The 15,598-nt window shown below is 46.4% G+C and overlaps 1 protein-coding gene across 2 annotated transcripts in view; it reads right to left on the bottom strand.

Annotated features, from left to right (window-relative positions):
- HCN1 (hyperpolarization activated cyclic nucleotide gated potassium channel 1) overlaps positions 1-7,409 on the bottom strand; it is a 1,081,228-nt gene extending 1,073,819 nt beyond the window's left edge. For both annotated transcript variants that reach the window (XM_078675048.1, XM_078675049.1), the window contains exon 1: positions 6,968-7,409. In XM_078675048.1, coding sequence (XP_078531174.1) covers positions 6,968-7,323 — 356 coding nt within the window. In that variant the 5' untranslated portion in view covers positions 7,324-7,409. The remainder of the gene's footprint in view (positions 1-6,967) is intronic.
- Positions 7,410-15,598: the final 8,189 nt, after the last annotated feature.

The raw sequence follows: 15,598 nt of genomic DNA on the forward strand, positions 1-15,598 counted from the left end.
CTTAGTTCTATTTTCTGTGTGTTGTCGTGTTGTGTTGTGCTGCTACCTTGTCACGGCGCCAGGACGCTCCTTCGCTGGAGCATTTGTGCGCCTAATAAAAGTGCATAACATAACATAACATAACACAAATCTGTACAATCGTGTTTTTTCATTGCTCATTTTAATTCAGGCATGCTTGTCATTCAGAGACTGGAAGAATTCAAGAACCATTTTGGAAGTATTTATTGGGAGGTTGTTTTTTTTTACTTTGTAGTCTATATGCCATTTTTTTGGGCAAATTTCAGGTATTCATTTTATATAATAAATATTAGATTTCACAATTTTGTTATCTTGTAAAAGACAAGTTTTGCATTTTCCATGTGTTTTTCTAGTTGAGAATCACAAATGATAAGCAATTACAAATTCCTGGCAACTGTGTTCTGCTACAAGAAAAAAATAGGTATTTGGCTAATGAAAATACCATTCTCTCTTTACTCTAGATCCCTGGATGTAAGCACCTTCTTCACAAAGGACCAGTACCTGATTTTGGGACAATTTCATAAGAGAAGAGCATTAACAATTATTAATTACACTACATTACAATCAATAAATTCCAATTCCAAGGGACTCTTGGACTAACTGAGCAGAACTAACTAACTTGGTTTTCTATTCACAAATACTGGTGTGTGAGCAAGTGTGAATAATATGGTACTCCTGGCCTACTCATGACTAGCTCTAGAATTCAGGAGTACCACAAGAGTTAGTAACATTAATTTTTTTGTGACTGGGGCCCGAAATGTTTCTAGGGGAGATCTGGACGAATGAAATCATACCAGCCAACACATTCAAACCAACTGAAACCAGAAATGGGCTTAAGCCATAATACATGAAGATGTCGCAATAAAGTAATCTATGTGGGCGAAACTTAATTTGTGTGATTCACATTTTGTTCTGTTTCTGAATAGATTTATTGCCAGAAAACTCCGTTCTGCAGTTTAACACACGCATAGTGCCAGATTGTTTAAGAATTGTGCACAATGATGAACCATACTTACATCACGTACTCCATCAACAATTGCCTTAAGCAGACAACCGTAAATAACTGAAGCACAATTTACCGTAACATAAAGTCCTGTACATTAGGCGTACATATAAAGATGTGGCGTCATGAAGGGTACACTATAGGAAGAAAGTAGAGCGTCAGGAGAGCAATCAATGACAAACAAGGTCAAGTAGGGTGGCTCCCATTAATTTAAATGACTGGGAACTTCACAAACACAGAATTCCCAGTGCACCGTAGATACCTGCATGGACTTGGTGTAAGCCGTGCAAAAATGGGGCTACAGTGAGCCTTTGTGTCTAATATTTACCATGTCCGTAGAGTTAGTACGTATTGCAAAAATACCTGAAGCAATGTGGTCCAGCTGTGTGCGTTTTGTATCCGATATTATTACCTATCCTATGCATGTGTAAAGCATGCCATGCGTTAATTAGAAAGGTATAGGGTTAGGGAATATCAGCGAAGGGGAAATGGGCATGCCGGTTGTCTTCCTTAATCTCATACTTCAGTGTGTGCAAATATATGATGTGAAACTTTTGCTGGACGCTACAATACATGTATGTGAATTGTGAAAAATAGCGTATTACAAAGTAAAACATCGCATGGGAGCCGTGAGATGTTTATGAGATGTGACCTGTGTATCCGGCTGGTCCCATCAGCGTGTGTGGCAAGGTGAAGTCATCTCAGTGAACCATCCCGCCCGTGCAGCTGCACTGCCGTGCGTCAATAACTGACCACCAAACTGCAGACAGCCCGTGGGCTGCCTTGATGTGGTTGTCCTGCTGCACTAGACGAACAAACCGAATCACCTTCTGAGCATTAAGGTGGAATGTCTTACTTTTTCCATCAGATCACTGAGTATAAAAGACATGTCCGTTGTCATGTGCACATCTAATGGTGATCCTGGCATGCACGGATAAGAGGCGGGTTTGGAATAGTTGGGGGACATTTTTGTTCGGATAGAGTAAAGTTTAAGTTGGAGTCAAACAATCAGCACCTGGCGAAGTAAGCAGGCTCCCTCGATAACCAAACAGCTGTGTGGTTCTATCTCCGAATAAAAAGCAGCATTGGCAAAGACCTGCATGCCTGCACGGTAGCCAATCAGGTTCATCGTGACCTGTACAACCTCAGCTCTCATGGAAATGATGACCATAGAATAATGCAGACGTTTCTGGCCCTTGTGATTGGTGATGTCTCCCCTGGTGGAAGACTATGACAACATTGCACCTCCCAGTGAGGTGGGAAATGCACAATGTGCTTCCCTTGAAGTTGTAGACGTGCTGCTTACATAGACGAACCCGCCTACAACCCTGACTACATATCAGTGGACGTGATCTCTGACCTTAGGGTCGTGACCCGTGATATTTGCTGTATTTATACAGACCTAAATAGGCAGACATATACAACACATGCTTGCCTCCATAGATGGACAGAAGATGGGTTATCCGAATGTGTCATTTGAGGGTTTATATTTACCCAAGCCCTCGGGGTAAACAATCTTTAGAAGAGGTACTTGCCGACTCACTGCAGTGTCATGCCTCACACACGAATCACAGCGTCACGTTGCCTTTGTGTTGGCACGTCATACAATATCGCCTTAAATATGTACCCTTAAGTGTTGCCTCTATGTAACATGTAGGTTTTGTTCAGTTTCCATTTGTAAGTGTGTTATTATGAACATAGCGTTGAAATCGAAGAAATGAATCGGAACTGTGCGGGTGTAGGGCAGGCCTAGCGTGAGGCCTCCCTTATAGTAAATGTGTCCACTGCCGCATGCCGTAGCTTTGTGTTCTATTTTGAAAGACACGCTCCAAGCCTAAAATATCTATCTCAAGGGAACAGTAATGCAACTGAGAGAAATGATCATTAATGTAAGTGTTATCCAAAGACGATATTACTGCATTGGCGATAAAACGTGCATCTCGATCACCCTGTAGGTCGATGCAAAGACTCCCTAGGACAATGTAACCCATGGATAAACAGAACACAGACAGGGTTGGAGCATAACAAAATATGCAGAGCTGCACACTAATTGTAAATCCTTCATTCGCCAGAATGATGAGATCCACGCCTATTAATAAAACATGTTTCTAAAGATACACCATCGAATTTAAAAAGGCATGTATGGTGGCAGTTACTGCTGCAGTTCTATGGCAGTACGATTTTCTTCGTCATTTGTCTTTCAATCACGTTTCCTTTAGCACTAGGTAAAATCTGCCGTGTAAGCCACCTAGGACATTCCTTTGACTCATTCTATGCTTCTATTTTTAGGCGGCGAATTTTGCTGGGTGATATGCAATGATATCCATAAATATAATACCTACTGGCTCATCAATTAATCAGAATGCCCCTCATGAAATTGTAATGAGTGATGTAACCTCCGCGTCATAATATTCGCAGTCAGTTCTGTCTGTGACGGTCCCCTATGGGAGATTAACCTGTGCAGATACAGGCAGGCAGAGGTTGCTGAAGGCTCGTCAATAGCGCCTAGAAAAGTTAGAAAAGGGCAAACATAAAAGGGAACAGCACTACGGGCTAATTCGCTCTGTTTTTTCAGGCCTGAAATGAAAATTGAAGAGTTTTGTTGATGTTGTAACTGCAAACATTATACAGTTTTTTTCTGGGGGTGGGGTCATTTTAAGATACTCATGCAGCACGTAGCGCATTCATTTAATATCGATACAACACCAGTAACCCATCAAAAAAGTAATACTGCTCACAAAGAACAAGATGACAACTTTCGTTGTTTTCACTTGAATATGTGTGCAATGTGTTTAGCAAAAGGAGTGGTAGTCGATGGTGAAAAACGCAGTAAAAGTGCACCACAGTGCTTTTCGTGTGTTTATGGGGGGTGGGGGGGGGGCCTCTCCCCAACAAAGTTGGGGCCTAAACTGCACTCTTGCTTGTGGCATGTTTAGAAGCCCGTATGTCGCACACAGGATATTTCATTGCATGTCATGCTGGTACATAAAGAAGGTGTCTTAAAATACATTCTGAATTTTCCAGTTATCTTGCAAATTTCCTTTGGATACTTAATATGAGCTCTAAAGTAGCCAATCAGTGAGCTGATTTTGTCATTATATATGCAAACTATAAAAGTAGCGATGCTGAGATAATCTGAGTATGATTATGAATAGTACTAGGCATTTATAAATCCTTAATCCACATTATTCGTGTGTAATAGTTCTATTTTACCTAATACGCAGGAACGAAGCATATCAGTTCGACAATGCACGGGATTTAGAATTTTTTTTAAAATAAATAATCCATAACATCCAACGTGCAAAAGAATACACAGAAAAATTAAAAGTAAATTGCTTGCTGGCCCTTTAACGACATGTCTTTCATTTCACCCTTACCAAATTGCCTTTGGAGCACCCTTGCAAGCTGGTGCACACGACCTTGTGAAAGAAGCTCCGCTTCGGTGGCCCTCTTTGAACATGGCTTGAAGTGCCTGTGTACAATAAGGCCTCCAGTGTGTCACGAAGCCAAGCCTCGCAGCGTGTAAAAGAACAGTGAATATCTCCGCTCACTCCGCATCATCCTGACCTATAAGTGAATGCGCACCTCGCGCTGGACATTGCACACATGGAAACGGGAAGCAGTGGTGTCAGACAGTGAGGCGGTGACATTCAGCACCTTGGACAGAGCCTCAAGGCTGCTGCTGGACCAACCATGGATTCACTTACGTCGGGCGAGAAACCCGGAGGTACCTAAGCACACCCGCCGTCTATGCGCTGTGCACTGTGCAAGTCCAGCTCTGCAAAAGCAGTCCCTTCCCTCACCTCAGGTGTCAGGAGCTGACGGTGTGTATCCCCCCTCCTATGGTGTAATTAATGTACATGCAACTACTGGTGGCCGCCCTCCTCCTGCCTTACGGCTGTAAGGACCGGGCCTCAATGCACAAACATAGGCCCAATCTGGTCCATACTCCGAAGTCGGCAGCGAGGGTGGAGGGGGTTGTCTGAGAGAGCGATAGTATAAGAGAGGAGGGGCAGCTACAAAGATAGAATTTGGCATTCTTCGAGAATTTCCGATACCTAGAGAAAGAAAGAGAGGAAGGCGGGATGCAGAGAGAGAAAAGAAGAAGAGAGAGCGGAGAAAGAGGGATAAAGAGGGGAGCGAGGAACGCAGAAAATGTGGGGGGAAAGAGGAGAGAGTGGGACAGAAACAGACAGTTGCAGCTGCACAGTGACAGAAAGAGAGAGAAGAGCAAGAGACGGGGAAAGAGAATGAGACAGAAACCGAGAGACGAAAACACATCTTGAGGGAGCGGTGAAGGAAGAGAGTGTAGGGGCAGCGAGACCCGTGTGGATGGAGAGACAGACAGAAACGGACACAGGTGGCGTTAGGGAGAGCTGGAAGGAGGAGCGCAGAGATGTGAGACAGAGAGGGGTGGTGATCGGTGAGGGGGTGAATAATGGAGAGGCAGAAAGCCACATGAGACAGCGTGAAGGGGAGGGGGGAGAGAAACAGGGAGAGAGACACGCACCGACTGAAGAGGGCACGCAATGACACAGAGACCGAAACAGGTGCAACGAGACGGACGGGCAGAGGAGTGCAAAGGGTATGAGGGTGAGGGTCGGGAAAGAGACAGGAGAAGAGGGAGAGACAGCGAGTGAGAGTGTGTGAGGGAGAGTCATTTCATTAACACCAGGCAAAGGCACGGAAATGAAGAGTTTGTGGAAATGCAAACATTTGGTGGCCGAAAGCAGGCCGTGGCTTGGAATTGCACAGCCAGGGACAAGGGGCCGCACTCTCGTGATTCTAGCGCACGTGTGATGCGAATGAAATGATGGCCAGAGAGATGCAACCACCTGTGCAGCGTGACTAACGTTTCAATATTTTATTGAAAAGATGACTTTTACCTCCTTTATAGATTGCCTTCTGGGGAGCCTTCTAATATTCATAAATTAACGTTACTGTAATTACTTTTTTTATTAGCAATAATTGATTCATCTATCCGTGTGTGCAGGGTCAGTGGGGGCCTGGGTCCCATGGATTGTTAAACCTAGCCCAGCTGCTGCCCCAAGGGGCAAGGAGGGAGTCGGGCGTTCAAGAGACATGGTGGCGGGGTCAAGAGGCCCACAGGTGGGGCCGAAATTCCTAAAAGAAAGGGGAGAGGACACATTTCTGATTGCCATCCATGCCACACTTCGGATGGCAATCCCGGTAAAACCACTGGTCGGAGTCTGTAGTATTCTCCAAAAGCATTCGCTAGTGCTTAGAAGTCACAGAACCAGCTCCTCCTCTGCACAGGCCCTAAAATGTGATCGGTTGGTCCCTGTGTTGAAGGGGTGGGGGGAGAGGGGCAGCGCCTGCAGGTTTCCTGGCTAATGTGAAGTTGGAAGATTGACTGATGTTCCAGGGACGGGCGGGGAAGGGGAGGAAGTGGTTAAAAAGGAGGGAAGTGCTGAAGATAGATTAGGCTGCTGCATGAAGGGAGGGAGAGACTTCCTGGGCGCTAATGAAAGTCTGGCGTCCAAGGTCATTGTGGTAGGAAGCTGTGTTTTGGATAAGCCTTGGGTATTTCATTTTAAAGAGTAGGGGAACAGTCGAACCACCACACACGTGTTCCCAAATGCATTTCACTACCCTGGCATCCACGTCTCATTTCATGCCTGGACACATTCTTCGACAGGTATAGCATGTTATCCAATATCTTTCCAGTACCCAGATGTACAGGTCAAGAAATAAGAGAGGGCGACGAGAGGCACCGCTCAGGCATGGGGGAAAGCCAAGCTTTCCTACGCTTGGCTGCACTTTATTTTTTCAAAGTTTCTCCTCTTGAATTACACCCTCCGGTCTGGGCTTTGTTCGAGACCCAGCCAGGTGGAACGGGCGACAGGTCCCAGCCCGGCAGACACCCTGTCTCAGTGTGCCAGCGGCGCGCGGCCGGGCAGGTACGGGGAGGGCCGCTCTCCTTACCTGAAATCACTATAGGGGTGGATGATCCAGAACCCTGCAGTTTTAACCCTTTCCTGCTCCGTCTCCACTGCCTTCTGGCTGCCGAACATGCGGAGGGAGAATTTGTTGACCCCGGGCTGGAGCAAGGAGCTGAACTGGCGCTGCATAAAGCCATACTGGCCTCTCTGGATCCCTTCGGCGTCCTCGAAGCCCACCACCGGCTCCTCGGCGCCGTCGCCCTTGAAGCAGACGGAGTTCCCGTGCGGGTCCTTGCCTCCTGTGGCCGCCGCCGGTGCCATGCCCTTCTCGGCTTTGCCCGTGAGCACATTATTGCCGTCGTCCCGGCTGTTGGACGAGGAGTTGAGCTTGCTGTCCATGCTGGGGAGCGGCGGGGCGGGCTTCTCCCTTCGGCTCCTCTGCTGCTCTCATCTGATGCCCTTCAGCAGCTCGGCTCAGCTCTGCCGCTCGCTGCTGCTGCCAGCACTGGAGCCCAAAGTCTCCCGGCTCTGCCTGCTGCCGCCGCTGCGCTCAGGTGGCTGCTCCAGCTGGTGGCAGCCGAGTCTGCCGCTGCCGCCCTCTGCTGGCCGAGCGCCGCCATCGCCCTGCTCCAGCCCACACCGCTCTCCACCTTACAAATGCCTCATGACATTGAGCTCCAGAGTCCTTGAAGATTATATGCAGCGTTTGTGTATGTGAGGGAGGTTGTATGCGGCTCGTGCGCGCGCGGAGGGTGTGTTCTACCTCCGTGCGGCCAAATACAAAAGAGGAAACTCTGGGGAGGTGCAGGGTGGTCTGTGAATGCCAATGTTTCCTTAGGTATCGACTATACATAAAAATTCCATTGAAGGAGGGGATGGAAATGTCGATTCATTGTGCAGGTGTACAAGTGGGCAGTCTGAGCACACTCACGACCTAGCGAACGAAAAAGAAGCAATTTTCCAGCGTGTCACTGCCCAGAATGAACTCGAGTGGGTCTTGCATTTAAGAACAATTTGATTTAAATGAGCCGATTACGTCAGAAGCGCCTGGTGAATGCCGAGGCTTCCTGTCATTTTCTAGGCACGTGTTATTACTGTAGGTTGCAGTGCGCCGAGCGTCGGCGGCGTCCACGTGTGGACGTCATGTACCCTTTCCTAAACAGCAGCCGTCCCTTGTCTCTGGACAGAGGCAGGCTAACCTCGGCGGGCTGACATGTAGGAGAGAGATTATTGGCACGGAGAGCAGCGCATTTGCATAAATGCAGACACATGGTTCGCACGTCAGTCTGTTGCATGATTCAGCCTGCAGAGTCCTGTCAGCTCCAGATTAGCTGCAGTACCAAACAGCGAGCCGTGCCAGGTGCTGTGGGGTTTACACTGACTGCTAAACCGTCTGACAGCCCCCACCGGAGGAGGTGGGCGATTCCAAGTCAAATGATGATATATATCAATATTGAGGCTGGGGAGTGTCCGGTTTACTTTCAATAGGGTTTCAAGCCGCTGCAATGCAGCTCTGTGGCACACCCTCTATAGGGGCCATTTAAACAGGGACGGATGCTTCGCACAGAGGACAATCTTGCCGGAGGGACGCGCTTCCTAAAACAGAGAGGACGTGCCTGGAGGGCAGGCCCGGCTCCAGGAATTTTTATTTGGGTGGGCCAAGGGTGCATTTGGGTGGGCCACTGCGGGCTCTATTTGTCACATATATGTCTAGACATCCCTGCTTCAGGGCCCCCCTTTATCACTTCTTAGTCTTACAAGGCCCAGTAAAACGCACTCTTCTCCAAATCTCTTTCTAAATATTATCAAAAAGTGTTTTTTCCATGTAATGTTCCTTTGATTGGAAGAGGAGGTTTCAGAGGTGGGAGTATCAGGCAAGTGACACTTCTCGGGCTCCCTCTGCGCGAGCCTTCAGGGAGAATCCCTCTTCATTGCTACCTCCACCTGACCCCGGACTCTGCAAAGCACTCCCTTACAGGATTGATTATCCACTACTCCTCTCCAGTGCACCTGCTGTTATAGCTAACCTTGGACCCCAGCCCCATATCAGGCACCATTGGGTTCCACTTTCATTTTTCCAGGTAGAAACACTAGTAAAATCACCTTCAAACTTAAAACATTGAATATAGCAGTAAATATAATTAGCAAGCACTTTAAATTATGTTCCACAGTAGCCCTTATGACCCGACTGCTAATTAAATAAACAAAAACAGAAAGGCCGGCTTCAGCGCTGATGCGAAAGTCTTTTTTGGCGCCACACTAATTACCTCTTTCTCCGTAAATACCTTTACTACCACCTTCCAACAGTGCTCTCATCCCTCCATGGCCCCCCATTAATCTCCTCCTCTGATTCCCTCACTGACACACGCCACAAGTGCCCCTCATCTCCCCATAGCCCCTGCCCCTTATGACCTCCTCCTCGGATTCCCTCACTGCCACCCTCCACCAGTGCCCCTCATCTCTCCCTAGCTCCCCTCCACCCCATGACCTCTTCCTCGGATTCCCTAACTGTCACCCTCCAACAGTGCCCATCATCGCCCGATAGCCCCTCCCACTACCTCCTCCTCGGATTACCTCACTGCCACCCTCCATCAGCGCCCCTCATCTCTCCTTAGCCCCTCCCCCTCATGACCTCCTCCCCAGACTCCTTCACTACCACCCTCCTCCAGCGCCCCTCATCTCTCCGTAGCCCCTACTCCTCATCGCCTCCTCCTCAGACTCCTTCACTACACCCTCTTCCAGCGCCACTCATCTCTCCATAGCCCCTCCCTCAAATGCATTTCATTTGTTGTATAGCGCTACTCATATCAGTGTAGGGTGTCACAGTACTTTACATCACACACAAATTATACAGAGACAACCAATCATGCAGGTATGTAAATCAGTCTGCAGGGAATGTCACATAAGCCATTGAGGATTACAAGGTGTAGGAATCACATGTCATCCATACTGTTGGGCAGTATATTTCAAGAGGGTTTGGTCTGGGGAAACACAACCGTAGGATTTAAAGAGTATTCCATGGGGGTCAGCTGTACTGATAAAAATGTATATCTGCCCAATAATACTCATTTTAGCAACATTAAAATAATGAGAGACTGAGGAACTTCTAACTATATCACAAAACAAAAAAAGCGAAGTTCTAACTCTACCATTTATGTTTGTATGCAGCTCTTTGGTGACGGTTCATTGGTCAATGTCCTGTGGTAGGATTGTAACTTCTGAACTGCAAGTAAGACAAGGATCTCTGTGAAAAAGGCAGTAACCCACTGAACTTCCACGTAAAATACAGTTCATCTGCATTTAAAAACTACTAACAGACAAATGATTGCTCTCCAGCAGGATCGTTAATCACCAGGGTTGTCTGGGCATTTTATATTGTCTTATTGTCGTCCTGCATCAGTTATGATAATGATAAAAACTATTCAAATGAAGCACGCACTTTGACTTTATGCATTAACTGTACAATTAATTAAAATCATTACAGTAAAAAACATAAAAGCAAACAGCTAAAAAAAATAACCACTGAGAAAAATATGAAGGCATCTAATACAGTTTAGTTACTGTGCCACGAAGTATGTGTCCTGCTGGGCCTGTGCAGATTTAAAAATGAAAAACAAATAGTAACACATTCTCTTACCTACTCCATAAAGCAAACTGGGTGTCACAGCCTGATCAACTGCAGGGGTCAGGAAAGGTGAATAGAAATAAACAAACTTCTTTTCTCCTGCACCAATTAGAAAATGAAATATCTACACAGCAGAGCAGTAGGCAAAGGTGACCGTTGTCAAAGAAAGGATTTGTCGCCCTTTCACCATGTGGAGATGAAGAGGTGAAAAATAAACAAAGCCTCCTTAACATATCAATGAATGATAAAGACTTGTGAAGTACTCTGGTGCGGCTGTGATCATCTCAAAAACTGTCTGTGTGTGTATTCGCCCGGGAAGCTGTCACACACACAAACAGCCCTTTGACCAATTGCGCGTCTGCCTTCAAGCCCTACTATGAGGGCACGGCTCCTGTTTGGGTGGGCCAGGCTCATGTTTGGGTGGGCCTGGCCCACCCGGCCCACCCGCTAGAACCGGGCCTGCTGGAGGGGAGCTTGAGAGGCCGCGTCCTCGAGAACCTGTCCTCTGCTTTACCTGCGTCCAGGCATGTATGCACGGATGAGCTCGACCAGGGAGGAGACAGGGGACAATACTACAGAATATACTCCCGATATAAAATAAAATGAGCGCCATTGGAGCTGTAGTGTAGCAATAACGCCATGGGCCCTGGTGAAAGCAAGGAAAATGGCGCATTTGACCATTGTGGTGGTAGTAAAATTCGAATTGACAAGGTTCAATGGGCCCCGGTGCCACTGCACCTGCTTCAACAATGGTCCCTCAATTAAGCGGTACTTATATAGAGCAGCTTATCACCCAAGAGGATGTCCAGGCGCGGTGCTGCCGACATCAAGTGAGGAGCTAGGTCTTGAGTCCAGTCCTGAAGTGAGTCAACGAGGGTGAAGTACGGAGGTGGTGGGGAAGAGTGTTCCAACATTTAGCGACAAGGTGGGAGAAGGATCGTCCTTTGGGGCGACAGTGGCGGATGCGTGGTATCAGTGCGAGGTGGGCAGAGCGGAGGCTCCTGGAGGTAGGGGGAAGTTCAGGAGGTGGTTCATGTAGGACGGTCCTTGGTTATGGAGGGGTTGGTAGGCCAGGGTCAGAAGTTTAGAAGTTTAGAGCGATAGCTACATGGCTGAATTAGTGTTGTAGGACCTTGCTTTTGGCGCACAGTAGGAATGTAGGCAGGGGCGTAGGAGACACTATATTTCTGGGGGTGATATGCTTAGCCTCGGTGACCTGAATCAAATCGGCTGCGATCTATCTCCGCACTGCTGGCTCTGATAAACCTGTACAATCACAGAGTTTTGAAGTTAAATAGTGATATTAATATAAGCTATTCTATACAAAGTTCAGGTGTGGTTTTATCAAAACCAGCCTAATGTAGGGTTGGTCAGGGAGTCAAGACATCTGCTGCCAAAGGCCAAACGCAACCTGGATGTCATGGTTTGAATCTCTGCAGGATCTGCTTTTCATCCTTCAAAGGTTCACATCAGGAGTGCTACTGGATATGTATAATTTTAACCCCTGTAATTTTCTATTCTATGAGGCTGTGAGAGCATGGTTGGAAGCGATTATTTTTACAGCTTTATATAGCAGGAAATCAACCCAAAGGAATTCGAGACCTATACAACAGCACCGTTACATTACACAAGATCACATTTATTTATTTTTTTGGCACAGGAAGATTAACAGCCTGATTCATGTACGGGCCGTTTTGCGTGGCCCTAATAGCGAATCATAGCGACTCGCTATTGAGGACACGCAAAACGGCATTCATGTAGGAATTGCTAAATCAATAGCGATTCCTACATGTTCTCTATTTGCGAGTAGCAATTTGCTACTCGCAAAAAAAGGAATAACTCCCCATTCATTCCTATGGGCCAAAAGGCCCATAGGAATGAATGGGGAGTATCCCTTATTTGCGAGTAGCAATTTGCTACTCGCAAATCAGATAGCGATTTTAAGGGTGCCAGGGGTGTCCAAAGGACACCCTGTAGCACCCCTAAAATGCACATTTGAACAGGTGTTGCGCACACACATGTCCAAAGGACATGTGTGTGTGCAACATGCAACTTAGAAAAATGCTTTTAAAAGCATTTTTCTATGTTTTTGCTATTTACCGAGAGGTCTGACCTCTCGGTAAATAACGGCCCAATTTTGCTAAATCGCAATTTTTGCAAGTGTCATGAATAGCATTTAAGGAATCTCTAATAGAGATTCCTTAAATGCTAATCCTCGCATATTTGCTAATTCCTCATTAGCGATTTTTGCATTTGGGATTGTGAATCCCAAATGCCAAAATTGCACTCGCAAAAGGCAAGATTCTGAGAATCTTGCCCTTTGCGAGTGCAATTTTGCTTCATGAATCAGGCTGTAAGTGCTTTGTCCAGAATCAGAGGCTGCTGAGCCGATACCAAGACTTGAACCTGTTTCCCCATTCCAAAGTCTGCATCTCTGGCCATAATGTCACATCCTCTCCCTGAAATAAAATACAACAAAATGTATTTTGAAAAACAGGTAGCTCTCCTAACTAACTGGATTTATGGTCAGAAGACACCAAACTTGCCTGACTGCACGCTGATAATCCACGTCTATTATGTGAATGTGCTCTGAATTAGTTAAAAAGACTTGATAATGAACAAAACACACTAAATGTGTCTCGAAGCAGAGACGAGGTAGAGAGCTTTTAGCTGGAGGTGGGAGCCTTGAAATAGATAAATCTTCTATTTTATTTATTTAAGCAATTTGTAGAGCGCAACAAATACCCGTGGGTGTCTCGGCGCTGAGGACTTGGATAAAGGTATTAAGGCAGATTGCCATTTATTGAGTGAATAACCAGGTCTTTAGCAGCTTCCTGAAAGAGAGCAACGTTGGGCATGCTTTGATTTGTGGGGGAAGGGAATTCTTTTCTATGGTCTTTTTTCTCACAGACTGGGGCAATCCGCAAAGGCAGCACCTCATGTTGCTCACAAATAGAGTGGGGCAGTCAGGAAAGGAGGAGCATTGTTTCATGCCACTGTGGTGTAAGTTGGGAAAAAGTGAGGTTGTTTGGGCCCATCTGCTTGTTCCTTTCAAAGGTTGCTAAAGAGCAGTGGGGCTATCCCTGGGAATGTGTAGATAGAAAGTGTATGTGCCTTGCTGAGGTTGCTGAAGTGCAATGGGAGGCCAGGGGAAGGTCTAGGGTAGAAACTGTCTGGTTTTATTCTGGTTCTGCCGAAACTGGAGGGCAAGCCCTTTGTAGTCAATTGTCTGACCCTGCCTCCACATCATACTCAGGTACCGTTCTTAGAGTTTTCATATGCACAACATTGCATGGCTGTCTCTTTGGGGAGGACCTTTATGACAGCAGCCTCATTGTGTGGCCCACAAGGTCGTCATGAGTACTGGAGGCAGGGTAAGACTGGGACAGAAAACAGACCGGGGCACCAAAATAAGTGTTGCCAATAGCGAATCAGGTAGCTAAAAACGTGGCCAACATTTGCAAATCGGGGCAGGACTACATATGTAAAGAAAAACTTTCATAGGTGTTTTGCAAGGTATGGCCAGGCCACTGGAATTATGTGACAGGGAAGGACCAAATTAAGTAGCAAATTTCAGTAAATTATGTGTCAAGAAAAAGCAAATTATGCAGAGTAATGTGGCACATTTTGTAATAGTATTATTCCATTATTTAGTCAGTCTTACACTTTTTAACACTGCATGAGTATTGGTTGCACCTCATTAGTACCAGTTTAATATCCAAATGCAGCAATATGCAACAGAAAAGTGACCAGTTAACTTTTGCAGAGGGCCTTCTACAGCGCTGCAAATGTGCCGCTGTGTTTTTATTTTTGAACCATTTGAGCTACAAGCTTTTTCCACTAAAATCTGCAGATTATGCAGCAGATGATGGATTACGTTTCAAATGCATAATCATTCAAAATTCACATAATTCCAGTGACCCTGGGTACGGAAGACTGCATACATGTGCGCTTGCTACAAGCAATGTTTTTGTAATATCAGGGAAATCAACAAAGAAGAACAGGTCATCAAAACAATAAACTGGCCCACAAACAGCAGATTGCCCTATTGGCCAGTCCAACCCTGCCAACATACCACAGCAGAAAGACCTTAAATGAGAGTGATTTCTTTCTTAACTATTAAGCTGCAGGGTATAAACACCTTCAGTTTATTTGTTTTCTCTGAAAGCATTTTTTCCCAAAAAGGAGTATATGATCAAACATTTTATCTGTTTTATATATTCGAAATGCATTCTTGGGAGCCTCTTGCTGCACTAAGGTAATTAAAAGGCTAGACTGCAGGAGCCTTAAGGTACAGAACAGCATGTTGCTCAGGGCATCTGTTGGCAATGTACTTCCATTAAATTAAGTGGCAATTCTGCAATATACAGGAAAGCAAGAGGTTTGCTTTCCCGTGTATTTCTGTATTTGTGGTGGGGGGCATAAGGAAGATGCATCACCTGGTGAAGAAGAGCTCCTTCTATAGCCCCCAGGACTTGCCTTTGCCATGGGGGTTGTGAACGCTTCTTTTCAGAGGCAGAGGCCTCCTAGCTGGGCCCTTAGCCCAGGATTGGAGGAGACTCCCTACATGCTGTGCCTGTTCAGCCGATCATTGTAGTTCTAAATAGAATGACAATGGCCGGCCAAGAGTTTGTGCTAAGTGGGGAACCTGGTCCATCCCTGGAAAACAACATCCTACATCTGGCCTTAGGAATCTAGCCTCTGGCACCAGCGAATAACCCACCTTCTAAATTCGACCCTGACAGAACGCAGGTTAGCAGGTCAAAAGCAGGGCCGGTATAAGTGGCGTTATAACGCTCCCAATGGTTCTGAAAACAGTGGAAGTGTGCAGTATTTTTTGGGCCCCGTGTCCCCTCCACTACAAAATTTGAGGGGATAAATCCCCCACATCCCCCACACTTCCTACGCCCATGCCTGTGTGACCCCCAGGAGTCACACAGGCACGAATGCAGATCGAGATCTACAGTGTAACTGAAAGGCACTTTCTCCACTTGGTGTTTACAAAACTACATGGGCCCCTATGTTTTGCTAACGAGGTGAGTAAACCAG

This window comes from Lissotriton helveticus, chromosome 2_1 (assembly GCF_964261635.1).
Source record: "Lissotriton helveticus chromosome 2_1, aLisHel1.1, whole genome shotgun sequence".
In the NCBI taxonomy this organism is placed as follows: domain Eukaryota; kingdom Metazoa; phylum Chordata; class Amphibia; order Caudata; family Salamandridae; genus Lissotriton; species Lissotriton helveticus.